We start from the raw sequence: 13,124 nt of genomic DNA on the forward strand, positions 1-13,124 counted from the left end.
AGAGAATTAAGAGGAGTTAAAGGGTGGGGAAATAGCTCAGCGGTCTAAGCACCTGCCTGGCAAGTGCAAGGACCAGGGTTCAGTCCCCAGTACTGCATGCAGCTGGTCTCGGAACCCTGGACACACCATACCAGCCACCGAAACGGTGTGGTGGCGCACACCTATAATCCCAGCACTGGGGGGGCTAAGACAGGAGGGTCACTATGAGTTTGAACTGTGTGGTGAGATCTTGTATCAAGTAAATAAATATTTTAAAACATTAAAAAGAGGTGTTAAAGACTAGCATTTGCCACCTAAGATGAATCCAAACATTATCTACTATGAACTAATCAAAGCTACTATGTGATGTACTAATACATATTTTTTAAAAAGAAAAGAAAGCTGCTCGTAGACTTCCCTGCCAGCCATGCCCATGCACAGGTCTGCAGGACAAACTGGTTCCAGGCCCAGTCCCCAGAGACGCTGCCCGGTGGGCTTCAGGGTGTCCAGGCAGCTGGCTGCACATGGGCAGGGCCAGGCCAGGCCTCTGTCCCAGGCCCCTTCTCTGTCCCTTATCTCAGCAAGGGGCACCCCAGCGTGCGGGCCCCTCCAGCTTGAGCAGCAGGGCCGTGCCTGCTCTGAGCCTGCCCCCGGCAACCCGAGGTGGGACAGTTGTGATTCCCACGCATGCCATCTCCACTCTGTGCCGCTGTGTTCAGGACCCTGCTCTGGCTGGGGTGACAAACGCTTTCCTCCAGCTGTCTGCCTTGGGAGTCCCCTTGACTGAAGTGGCCCCCATCTGCCTGCAGAAGGAGCCAGGTCATGGGACGAGGACCTGATGGAGTACACAGAGGACACAGAGACAAATGCGGGAAAGAGAACAGAAAGGGAAAAACCACATGAAGTGGGAGAAACAGAGTGCAGCCAGGAAAAGGCTTTAGTGCGTGGAGGAAGCGGCCCACGCCTTCGTTCGGTCTTATTTATTTATGTTCTTTTTGAGACAGGGTCCACTATGTAGTTCAAGCTGGCCCTGATCTCTTTATGGTACCCAAGCTGGCTTCAAACTCATGAGGCTTCTCCTGCCTCAGCCTCCTGAGCACCGAGATTGCAGGCACCACGCTGACCTTTAATCGTATTTGAAAGATACCTCCTCATACCACGCTTTATTCAAAATAATGGTCACACTGCAGTGAACAAAGACAGGCCAAAGTGCTCTGCTTGTTAGTAAAAAGAGCAAGAAGTAACCAGAAAGTCAGGTGTTGGCACGTGGTGTGAACCACTGCTGGGGACTGCAGCTTGCACACCCGTGCGTGTGTCACATCTAACGGCAGCAGCTTGGGGATGGCATTTGGCAGTGTGGGGGCGGGGGCTCTTTGGCAGCAGGGATTTGGGCTTCCGTAGGGTTGGAGGAACAAGGACATATTGCAGTTATTAAGACAGGAAATGATTCAAGTTGGGATAAAAGTTTTTAGCACTGGAGGAGAGACGGAAATAGAACCGCTTGAGCAGGACAATAGCTCAATTTCTGAGTTTACGTAAAGAATGTTGTGAAACTGCTTAGTGCAAGCCTGGCCTCTGCTCCCCTGAATTCTCTCATTATCTTGAGGGACTGTTTGGATTTTAATTCTGGTAGTTCTTCAGGATGTTGGCCGAGTTTCCCGCCCCTAAGAGCCCGGGTTGTTTATGCATTTCATCCTTGGCTACTTCAGGGCTGAGTGTTTGTGCTACAATACCCTGCTTTTTAAGTGTGGTTTGGCTGGTGCTTTTGGCATGAGGGACGCGTCACTTGCGCCCGAGGTACTGGCCCCCTCTGCCAAACTCTCCCAACCCAAAATGACACTAGGCTGCGTTCACCCCAGTAACATCAACTACACATTTGTGTAGTTCTGTTCTGTGAAAATGCGGAGGTACGCGTGGAATTCTTATCTCAGCAACTCCTCGGTGTAACAGCAGGGCTTACCGTGCGGTTTCCTATATTCAAAACCCCAAGTAAGGGCCAGGGAGATGGCTCAGTAGAATAAGTGCTTCCCTGGCAAGCGCGAGGGTCTGAGTTCAATCCCCGGTTCTGCCAAAAAGGAAAACAACAACAACAACAACAACAACAAAACCCAAGTAAAATATGCACATATAACTGATATCTTGTGGGTAATATCGCTTCTCAATGCAATGTTTCGCATAACTTACAGCCACCTGATAAGATTGGAATGGTTAAGGCTGGCATGGGTCGCTCCAGATGGGAACTCACTGTGGTGTGATGCAGTCTGAGAAATGTGTCCTTCTGCGATGCCGTCATTGCGCAGACGTCCCAGAGCCTGTTTGTGCGGAGCAGGGAGGCCAAGCCGTGGCCCGGAGTAGAGGCTCGCGGGACCACCCCTGCATATGTGGTCAGTGCTTCGCGGCACGGCCTTGTGCTGTGGCGCGGGGCTATGCTATTACGCTGCCACGGAGCAAGGCAAGCTGTAGGAGCCGCGAAGTGACCTGCTGCGCACCCGCACATACGCCAGGGCAGGGTTGGGGGCTCAGCCGAGGCACAGGGTGGAGAGGTGTGGCCCCATCATGCCCAGGAGCCACCGCCCTGCCCTGGCGCCGCCAAGGCTGGGAAGCGAGCCTCGAGATCCCACCCACATTAGGGTGGTTTTGCTTTGCAACAGTGACCCCGGGTTAGGGTCGGTGAGGAGCAGGGAAAGCAGCGAGTGACCGAGTGACCGAGTGACCGGGCCGGCGAGGACCCCCCTGCGGGGAGGACGCAGAGCCGCCTGCAGCTCTTTTCTCGGCCCGGTCTTGGCCAGGCCCGCAGCTCTCTGGGGCGATTTACTGTCTATAAAACAAGGACGGTGCACTGCTGGCGCTGGCCTGGCTCCGAGTGGGGTGTGATACCAGGATGTCTAACGGGTGGCCGGTCGCCTAGCGCGCTGACGCTGTTGCTTTTCCCTCCTGCATTTGTGGTTGTCTATTGGGCATGGGCCATCCGCGAGCTAAGAAAGCCGCGACAGAGGAAAGTGGAAATGGATCGGTGGCTCCTCTCGTCCCCTGGAGGATTCAGGTGGACTTGCGCAGCCTGAAACAGCAGCTGAAATCTCAGGGGTGGCTGAGAGGGGCCCCTCGCGGGCTGCGGCAAAGCCTGGGTCATGGGGGAGCAGCCAGGCCTGAGGGCGTCTGTCCCTCCCCCTTCTCCATTTGTCCGTTGCCCTTTCCCCTGGGAGGAAGTTTCCATGACCTGCCTCTACAGTGGGCTCTACAGAACCGGGGGACAGGATGGGAGCAGCACATCGCAGGCGCTGGTCCAGGAGCTTTCTCACTCCTGAGAGTGGCAGGGTGCTCATGAGCTCTGTGGGCATCAGCTGTATCAGCGGTGAAAACTCAGACGTTAAAAGAAAATCTGATGGGCCAGTAAACATACCAATAAATATGCCTGTTCAGGTAAAATAATATTTCTCTTAAAAATAATTATATTTTAAAAACAAATTCTAGAAGAGCAGCAAAATTGGTTTACATTGTTTTAAAACATTTTTCATGTTTAGCCCACCAAGAGGCAGTTGAATTTTTCTGTCTTCTTCTACATTTGATCTTTGAATTGTCACATATCTTGTAGCTTCTGGAAAATCTCCTGAGAATGCATGTGAGAGAAGAGTGTGCAAAAAGGCACATTCGGACTTTGAATAACCTCAAACTCTTTCTTCAAGGTACTTGAGGCCTTTGAGCTTTTCTGTATAATTTTTATTTTTTTTTCTTTTTCTTTTTTCCATATTATTTGTTTTTTTTAATTTTTTATTGAGAAATAAATATGAGTGAGACAGTTTCACAGCTGATTAATAGGACAGTTTTGATAATCAATACATTGTACATTGTTATCTTCTTAGTGGCTATCCATAGTACAAGAAGCAGACAGGATATTCTGTCCAAACACTGTTAGTACACCTCTTTCTTCTCATGGAATTAAGCAAAAGTAGCTATAAATTTATCCTAACTATTTTGTATACATAAATACAAACTGATCATTCCTTTGTATCCTTTTTTAAAATTTTGTCCTGTCAGAGGTGAATATTCTATTGGCATCTAAATACTATAAGTGTTTGAATTCAACTAGACAATCTAACACTGTCTAGCAGTCTATATTAGTGGGTTATACTCAGAAGTTATTGACTTGAGCCTTTTACAGCTCATCCTATTAATATGGATTTACTTTATATACTTCATTTTTATACTTTTCTGCTGGATGGTTAAGACCAAGATATAGCAAGACCTATATAGCAAGGAATATAACTTTTATATCTGATAAGGTCAGCCAAGTACTCTCAGGATTTATCCTGTAGCCCTGCACCGCCTTTTGTACATCCTTTTGTCAGTGTCTGACATGAGGATGTCACGGCCATTGCTTGACCAATTTACTCTCTGTGAAAGCTTGAGAAAATGTTTTTTCTCTCCATGTGACTCTCCCCAGGCTCACTTTACATCATCGAACACATTTCTCTGTGGCTCCATAATCTTCTTGATCAGAAAATTTGGAGCACAGCTGAGTTACATGTTGTTACAGTACAGGTTCTCCTTGTATAATTAAAAAAATTTTTTTCTAGTTGACACATAGAACTGTACACACTTCTAAGGTAGAATGTGGTGTCTTGGTGAAGGTGCACAGCCCGTGTTGCTGAGATCAGGGTGAATGGTGAATCATCACCTCAGACATAGGCCATTTCTTAGTGTTAGGGACGATCAGAGTTTTCTTTAGTAGGTTATTTAGGGAAAGAGACAATTAATGGTTCTCAGGCACAGTTACCCTGTGGTGCTAGGGACCTTAGACACTGGTCTTCCCTTCCAGAGGCGCCTGTTCCCATGAAAGACCTTGTGTCCCCGCCCCTGTTCCTACCCCATCCACCCTCCTGGCCTCTGGCACCTGCTGTTCTTTTCTCTGCTTCTATGAGATCAAAGTTTGTGGCTCCCACAAGCAGTTGAAAACATGTGGCCTCTGTCTTCGTATACCTCACTTATTTCACTGGGAAGAATGCCTTCCATTCCCATCCACACTGCTAAAAATGATCATGTTCTCTCTTTTTTTAATAGCTGCGTAATTATTCCATTGTGTGCAGATATTGTACTCTCTTCCTCTGTTAATAAGCACCCAGGGGCTGGTGAGATAGCTCAGTGGACTAAAGATCCTGATTAGGCAAGCTTAGGTGAGTACAGGGTCCGAGGTTCGATCCCCAGCATCACATGCTGCACCGGCCCTGCCCCCAGAGTAAAAAAAAAAAAGCACCCAGTTTGGTTCCAGATCTTGGCTTACAGACTGTACTAAAATCTTCAGTAATAGTCTTGGAATATTCTCAGAATTCCCCCTTTATTTCTCCTTTCTGGTGTTGAACCAATGGCTAGTGCTAATGACTCTTCCTTCCAAATTCTTGGGTTCTCTGGCCTGCAGGCATCTTCCCCTTTCCCTTTCTCCCTCCTTCCTCTCTCCCCACCTCCTCACAGCTCTTCTTTCTGCTCCACTCGCAGGCACAGCCACAGGAGCCTTCCCTGCTGGCCCCGGCCTCCTCACTGGATCCTCTACCCCAGGATCCAACCGTGTCGAGGCAGCTCCTCTTAGCTGGTGTTGTTCTCAGTGCAGTTCCCTCCCCAGAAGCCTTGGTCTTGGCTAGCATTGATTAATTCTGTATTATGTTGTCTTACAAAGATTTTAAGAATGTTTCCAACCTGCATTGAAAGAAAATATTTTTGATCAGCATAATGAATGCTGTTGTAAGAAACCGTGAGCCCATTTCTGCTGCCTCCACAGTAGCATAATAGGGTCTAGACTTGATCTATCACCGGAAACAGCCAAATAACTGGTCAAAACATACAAATCCAGGGTCTCTAAGAGGTTAGAAGACACTCTCAAAGGACCATGGCCCTTAAGAGGCAAGAAAGAAGTGGGTGAAGCCATGGTGGCTGTTTGCTGATGTGAGTGTCAGGCCTCAGCACAGGGCAGGTGACCCAGTATCAGTTCTATCCAAACTCTTTCAGAAAACTGAGAAGAAATAAAATCTCCTTAACTCCCACATCTCCCCAGTTGTATGTAGCTAGGATCACCTAGCTATCAAAATGAAATAAGGCACCTTGTTTTCCCCCAAATAAGAACAAATTGGAGAGTAAACTTCAGGTGTGGTTAATACCTAGTAATTACCACGGTGATGGTGAGTATCGTGCAGGAGATGGTACTTCACTGTCTTGCTACGTGGCTACTCTGTAATAGCAAGTACGGCCAGGAGAGGCTGAGTAGGGCTAGCATTTTAAAAGATCATTTATTTATCTATCTATCTATCTATCTATCTATCTATCTATCTATCTATTTATTTGGTACAGGGTCTCACTACACAGCTCAGACTCGTAGTGATTCTCCTGTCTCAGCCTCCCCAGTGCTAGGATTACAGCCATATAGCCCCACGCCTGGTTTCAGTGGCCAGCACGGCACACCATGGTTCCCTGGCTGGCATAGCATGAGGTACTGGGGATTGAACCCAGGTCTTTGCTCTTGCCAGGCAGGCGCTTAGACTGCCAAGCTGTCTCCCCAGCCCCTGAGCTAGGATTTTTGATCTCCAGTCAGGTTTTACATTCAGGGAAACACACTATAGAAAGAAAAGTACAGATTGGTATTCCTGTGTTCCTCATTCCTCATGAGCCCAGGCATAAGAATTTTAAATAGAATACTGGTAGATAAAAATACAATATATAAAAAGCCAAAAACATCATAACTAGATAGGCCTTATTTCCAAAATGTAAGATTGGCTTAGCTTTGGAAAATCAGTAAGGGCAAATCATCATATTAATAAAACTTTTTATTAATAAACTCTTATAGCCATCTCAGTAGATGCAGAAAAAGCATTTGTCAAAATCCAACAGCAATTCCCAGTGAACCTCTCAGCAAATTAGGACTAGGAAGAAATTTCCCCAATCTGCTGATGAGTACCTGAGAAAACCTACAGCTGACGTCGTTCCGCATGGAGCCAGCCTGCGTAAGGCAGGGGCACAGCGAGGTGGCCCACGGTCTCCAACTCAGTGTTGCCCCAGAGAAAAACAGTTCAGGAAGAGAGATTCAAGCCACGGATAGCAGAAAGGAAGCCGCACTTGCTGTTTGGTGTTCTGTGTCTCAAATCCCATGGAATGGATGCAGAAGTTAGCAGAGACAATAAGTGAGGTGACAAGGTCAATATTCAAAAATCAGTTGTACATCTTTTTGGTGCACTAACACTGAACATTCAGAAACTGAAATGCCCAAGAAACTGAAATGAAAAAACCAATAACTTTTGCAATAGATCAATAATGCCCAGACCTCAGGGCTAAATCATACTGAAGATGTGTGGGTCTGTCTACAAGGTGGCAGTGATGTCAGAGGCCACCCTGCTCCCTTCCTTTCTGACCCCTGCTTCCTTACAAAGTCCCCTCTTCACCAGCCCACAGCAAGGAAACTGCTCCTAGCAACCAGCAGCAGCATCCTGCAGCCAGGCTTTCTCCACCGAGGCAGGTTCCTCCTACTGTGGGGGCTCTGGATTCTGGGCACCTGTGCTTCTTTTCTGTGGCCGCCTTTTCCTTCCTAGACGTGCTGGGTCATTCTTGTCCTGCCTGGACTCAGAAAGGAAATTGCCAAATTACTGCACAAGCGCACAGTTAATATGGGGTGGGGCCTACGTACCAGGAGAGTGATGATGAGTTTTTATCTTAGAAAGTAAAAGAGAATGACAAAAATGTGGGGCATAGCATGACTTTATAATTGTATTTGCTGACATAATTACACCTCCAATCCTCAGCCTTTTATTTTTAACCCAAAGGCAGTGAACAGCCTGCGGCCAGTTTCAGGGCCCTGTGGCTGGCGAGCCTATCTTGCCCTGCTGGAAGCCCTGCGGGGGTCGAGGGTGTTTGAGGTAAGGAGATAAGAGACGCTTTCCGGCCTCCCCCACAGCTAGTTCTTACCGTCTGGATTTTTATCTAGTTGAATCTTTGTCTTTGAGAATAAAGAACAGAGATTCTCCACTCCCCCAAAATACACAAGGCCCTATCTCTGAAGATCTTGCTTTATGTTTACTAGCAAAATTAAAATATAGACATGAGATTATGAAAGTACACAGCATTCTATGAAGGACTGTAAAGGAACTGCGGGAAGGTACAGATTGAGCGCACACTAGGGGGAGGGAGCCGGCCGGAGTGGGCGGAGCCAGCAGGCATGGGCTGAGTGCTGACCTCAAGGACGGAGAAGAGCGTGGAGGACTCTGGTCCAGGCATAGATTTAGAGCAAATACCTTGTCCGTTTTGGATGAAGACCAGCTTCCTGGAGGCCCGGCGTTGTTCAGACTTTAAGCAGCCATGTCCGGAGCAACATTTCACAGTGATCCAGGATCCTAAGATTATTCAGGGTGGCAGCCACTAGCCAGGTGCAGGTCTTGAGGTCTTGCAACGTGTTAGTACAACCGAAAAAGTGAATTTTAAATTTTATTTAATTTAAAATAGCCAGATGTTTCCAGAGTTGGCATGTTTTATGGCACAAGTGTAGGGGAACAAGAGAGGGAACCTTGGCAGCTACTTCCTGAGAGCCCACAACAAGGTCACACTCAGAATATCCTTTGTCCTGCTAATCTGATGCAATCTGCACCCCCAGTCTTTCGTCACTAATAAGGAGCTGAGATGAAGCACTGCCACTGTCGTAGCCCTTGGAAGAACTCAGCACTTAGGGTTCTTTACCTGCCCAAGGGCACTGCCAGCTTAGGTTCTAGACCATCAGCTGAGTTCATTGACAGGTCTAACCCTCCTAGAGTAGGAGCAGCTCAGTGACCCCAGGGCTCAGAAGGCGGCAGTATGCCCTTCAGTATATAAAGCAAAGAAACAATCAGGGAGACTGTAGCTCCCTGTCCCCATGCTGGGGCCCAAGGCCGAGAACCAGCGACCCACCCTCATCCTCCATCCAGCAGAGTGGTCATGGGTAATAGTGGATACTGCTGGACAGCAGCTCCCTGCTGTTGAGCTGCGGCCAGGAGGCTTAGCATGCAGAAAGATAAGAGAAACAGGTGGAAGTTAATATAATCTTTGGGCATTGGGGAAATGGTCCAAGAAGCATGACATACCTGCGCAACGGGAGTTTCCTTGTTCTTCTAGTGGTAGAGGTAGTGGTGTGTTCCTTCAGAATGGAGATTTTCCTCTTACGGGTTGTACTGTTTCTTAGTCGTTGAAATGACATTAGAAACTTCATTATCCAGGTAGGTAGCATTTTCTTAAGTATGTAGTTAGAGCTACTGCTTTTACTCAAAATAATATGCACAAAACAAAATCTATTTGGCCATGTCATAGTTCTCACTTTCCTTTTGTTTGCTATTGAGATCATTCTAATAACAATCTTAAGGCACGCCCTTGTGATGGGACAGTTCTCAGGATGGGTGTTGTTTCCACTCTGACATGCTAGGCTGACTTTGTATGGCGCAGGACGTACTGCAGGGAGCTATGACACATTCTGGAGTATGGTCATGTTTTTAACTATTGTGCTAAAGTGACTGTGAAATTTTGTGACTTAAAGCAGCAATGTTGTTTATGACTTGGTGCGTTAATGGGCGCTCCGGTGGGTGGTTCGCATTCAGAGCCTCTCGAGTGGATGCAGTCAGGCAGCTGCTGCCTGGAGTTGGTGGGGCTGATGCCCAAGCTGGTGCGCATCCAAGACCGGAGGTGACTCTGGCTGGGAACAGGAGGGCCAGCATGTGGGTCCCACACAGCCTGGGCTTTCCACCCAGGACAGTGATACTTCCTACCTAGAGGCTCCGGGCACCACGGGTTTGAAGAACAGACAGGACCTGGAAAGTTCTATGATTAGGCTCATAGATCCCAGAAAGCCAGTCCTGCCTTCTTTTGTTGACTAATAGAGATCAGCCCAGATTCAAGGGGAAGGCAGTTACACTTCGCTCATAAATTGGACAAGGAGACATGCAGTAGGGCTGCTCTAAGTCAAGAAGGAACTGTCTTTTACCATAGTGATCATTTCAAAAGAAAACCACCCGGAGAGAAGACTCTGGCGCTTGTGTGCAGAAGGAATCACAGGGTTGGAGGACTCCAATGTGAAGGTCTAGGTCTGGGCAAGTGAGCTTGTGGAAGAGTGAGAATATGTAGGAGCCAGTCACAGAAACATGCAGGGCAGCCACGATGGTGGAACCGCCTAGAACCACAAGGGTAGGAGTACTAAATTAGAAATGAATTCACAGAGGTGCATACTTTGTCACACGTCTGCCACATGGCTGAGCACAGAAGTTTCATGTGGCTCATCCTGAATGGCAAGGGAATGTTGGGAAGGGCTGCCTGTTCTATTATGGGTGCTTTTAGTTTTTTTATGTCAAAGCCGTCATACAACAGAAGACAGACTGTGCATGCATGCGTGCATGTGTGTGTGCGCATGTGTGTGTGTGTGTGTGTGTGTCGCCCTGTCATTGTGGCAGGGCCGGGAAGTCACAAGGTCTATCTGCTTCTTGCTGTGCTGTTTCTGTACTAACTTGTGACACAAAGAGGGCACAAGAGGCTTGTTTTGTGCAGTCATAGAACAACAGTAACAGAACAACAACAACCCTGGCCTGTCTACTTTTCTTGCCTCTCATCAAGGAGTTTAAGAAGTGGTTTGTTGCCTTGACAGTCTTGTGATGTGCGCTGCATTCTCACTGGCGCTACTCTCAGTTCGCTGTGGCTTTGGGCTTGGTAAAGGGCTTACAAAACCAGAGAAATGTGAACAGAGGGCTGATCACAGGAACCCACGACCACTGCTCAGGGTCACGGACACGCTGAGCTGATCAAAGCTGAGCGGTTGCAGTGGGAGGGTATGAGAAACACAGGTAGGAGAGTGGCTGTTGGAGGTCAGTGGATGGCAGATGTGCAAGGGGAGCGGAAGAGCGGGGCCGTCAAGGAAGCCCATCTGGGACAGCGGTTTCGGTCTGTGCTGTGGTTCCGTGAGAGATTGCAGGCAGCTCCCTAAATAGCATCAATAGGTGCAGCAAGTTCACAACCGCAAGGCCCCACGTGCAAACAAGTAATACTCTTTATTTCTCTACGATTGAATTCACCTCTGCTTGTGAATATGAAAAATGTATCCTGGGTCCAGAGTTGTTTTGTTGTCACTGGCTCAAGATCCAGTTTTGTTCAGAATTTCTTCCCTCTTTTTGCTCTGGGTAGAAGCCTTTGGGGGTGCTGGGGTGAAGGAGACAGGTGACCAAGGGCTGCCAGGCCTCTGGAGGCCCGTGGGTCTATGCTGGGCTGCAGTCACCCTGGGCCTTCCAAGTTCTCTACTTGAAGGGCTCTGTAGGGTCCTGGCTGCTTTGCTGCACCCTCGGAGAGGCGCTAGTCGTGTGAGGCCCAGGCAGGAGCACTGCACGGCTGATGCTGGACACCCAGGGCTCCCTCCAGAGACGCTGTGTGGGTTCTCTCCCTCGGAATTCCTTACTGATCTCTTCCCTTGGAGGAGGCCAGGGTTTGTCTTGTTTGGTGGTGGAGGGTAAGGGATGTGGGCCACCTCTCAGGGACTTTCCAGAGTCTGAGGAACACTAGCCACGTCCCTCTGTTCCTGTTCTTCACATCCTCTGGTTGACTCTGCCTCTCTGAGTCTGAGTACAAAACCAGGTTGACACTTTCACATGTTCTTCCCTACTCCATGGGTTACGATTCCAGCCCTGGCCTCGGGGTTGCTGGGAGCCAAGCACAGAAGTGCTTTTCCCTTCTAGCCCTTGAGCCTAGTGATGGTGGATATAATAAACAATCCTTCCAATTCTTCTGCTCATGGGAAATGCTTCACACATGGATCATGTTGCATGGTGGGGGTGACTTTGTGTCCTGTGCATGGTTAGAGCGCCCGCCCCCAACACAGGGTCTGCGGAGCTGAAAAGCTTCACAGGTAGGGGTAGGACAATGGCGCTGGGGGCAGATGGAGACGGATGAGTCTCCTGAATGCTAAGTTTGCAAAGGCGGCGTGGTGGTTCAGGGGGTTCTCTAGAAGGTGTCTGGTGTCTGAAGGGGCTCCTGCTGTTTATAGAAAGGTTTTGTCTGAGACAGTGAGGTCACATCTTCAGCAGATAATGATTTTAGTTGTGCCTTTTGCTGAAACACAAGAATATGTCCTGTGTGTCTGTGTACTGCAGCAGCTGAGCAGAGGCCAGGGGTGACAGTCTCCAGCCCAGAGGTCAGTGAGGGGAATGCCCCATAAGTCATCGGAGCAAAGGAGACAGCACGGGACAGAGTTAGGGCAAGCGCCCAGAACGGTGGGAGGAAGGAGGAGGTGACTTCAAGGTGCCAAGTGAGATGTTCAAGGCTATATGATTAGTAGGGGGGAGGAGGGGTGTCAGCCTATTGCTGGGACAGGATACTGCCGCCCACACCTTTAAGAGGAAAGGTTTAATTTTGCTCTCGGTTTCCATGGGCTCAGGCCATGGCAGAAGCATCGCGGCTGGAAGGCGTGGGGGAGGAAAGCTGCTCAGTCTGTGGAGGTCAGGAAGCAGAGCAGGGGAGCAGTGTCAGAGGGGGAGGGGCCGAGGGTTGGAGACAGGCCTCCAGGGCTGCCTCAGCATGCCACCCGGCCAGCTAGGTATGTGCTTTAATCTCCCAGGTGGCTCCCAAGCCGGTTAAGTGGACACAATCAAGATGCACTGTCATAGTAGGGGAGATCTTCAACTCTTATGACTGTGGGGGGACGGAGGTATTTGAAAGTCCCATCTGACTGCAGAGAACTATGCCCAGCAGGACACTTGGGGCAGGATTGGGGGAGAAAGGGCCGGCCAAATAGCTCGGCAGATTAATTCACCTGCTTAGGCAGATGCAGAAGCCAGGAGTTTGATCCCCAGGCCTGCCATGCCAGCCCTGCCTCTGGGGTGTGCTGAGATGGCAACTGAGACTAGGCGTGGTGGCATGCACCTGTAATCCCAGCTCTCAGGAGGCTGTAAATAGAAGGATCACTACAAGCGCTATCTATGCAGTGAGACCCTGTAGACCCTGTCCTAAATATGAAAAAAAAAAAAAAAAAAAAAAGGATTGGGGGAGGGGGTCACTGCTTTAGAGAAAAGAAAGACGAGTTATGACATCTGTCTGGGGTCCTACTGGAACCCTGGATTTTGAGGCCTACTTTGATGACAGAAGACCCTAATTCAAAAAAAAAAAAAAAAAAAAAA

At 48.8% G+C, this 13,124-nt stretch overlaps 1 protein-coding gene across 7 annotated transcripts in view; it reads left to right on the forward strand.

The window, feature by feature from the left end:
* Positions 1-998: 998 nt before the first annotated feature.
* Positions 999-13,124, forward strand: part of Il1r1 (interleukin 1 receptor type 1) — a 49,539-nt gene continuing 37,413 nt past the window's right edge. For 6 of the 7 annotated variants that reach the window (XM_023717456.1, XM_023717460.1, XM_023717459.1 and 3 more), the window contains exon 1: positions 999-1,023. In XM_023717456.1, the coding sequence (XP_023573224.1) occupies positions 1,021-1,023 (3 nt within the window). In that variant the 5' untranslated portion in view covers positions 999-1,020. The remainder of the gene's footprint in view (positions 1,024-13,124) is intronic. The other variant, XM_012515167.2, reaches the window with a different exon arrangement.

Source organism: Octodon degus, unplaced genomic scaffold (genome assembly GCF_000260255.1).
Source record: "Octodon degus isolate 3935 unplaced genomic scaffold, OctDeg1.0 scaffold00052, whole genome shotgun sequence".
In the NCBI taxonomy this organism is placed as follows: Eukaryota; Metazoa; Chordata; class Mammalia; order Rodentia; family Octodontidae; genus Octodon; species Octodon degus.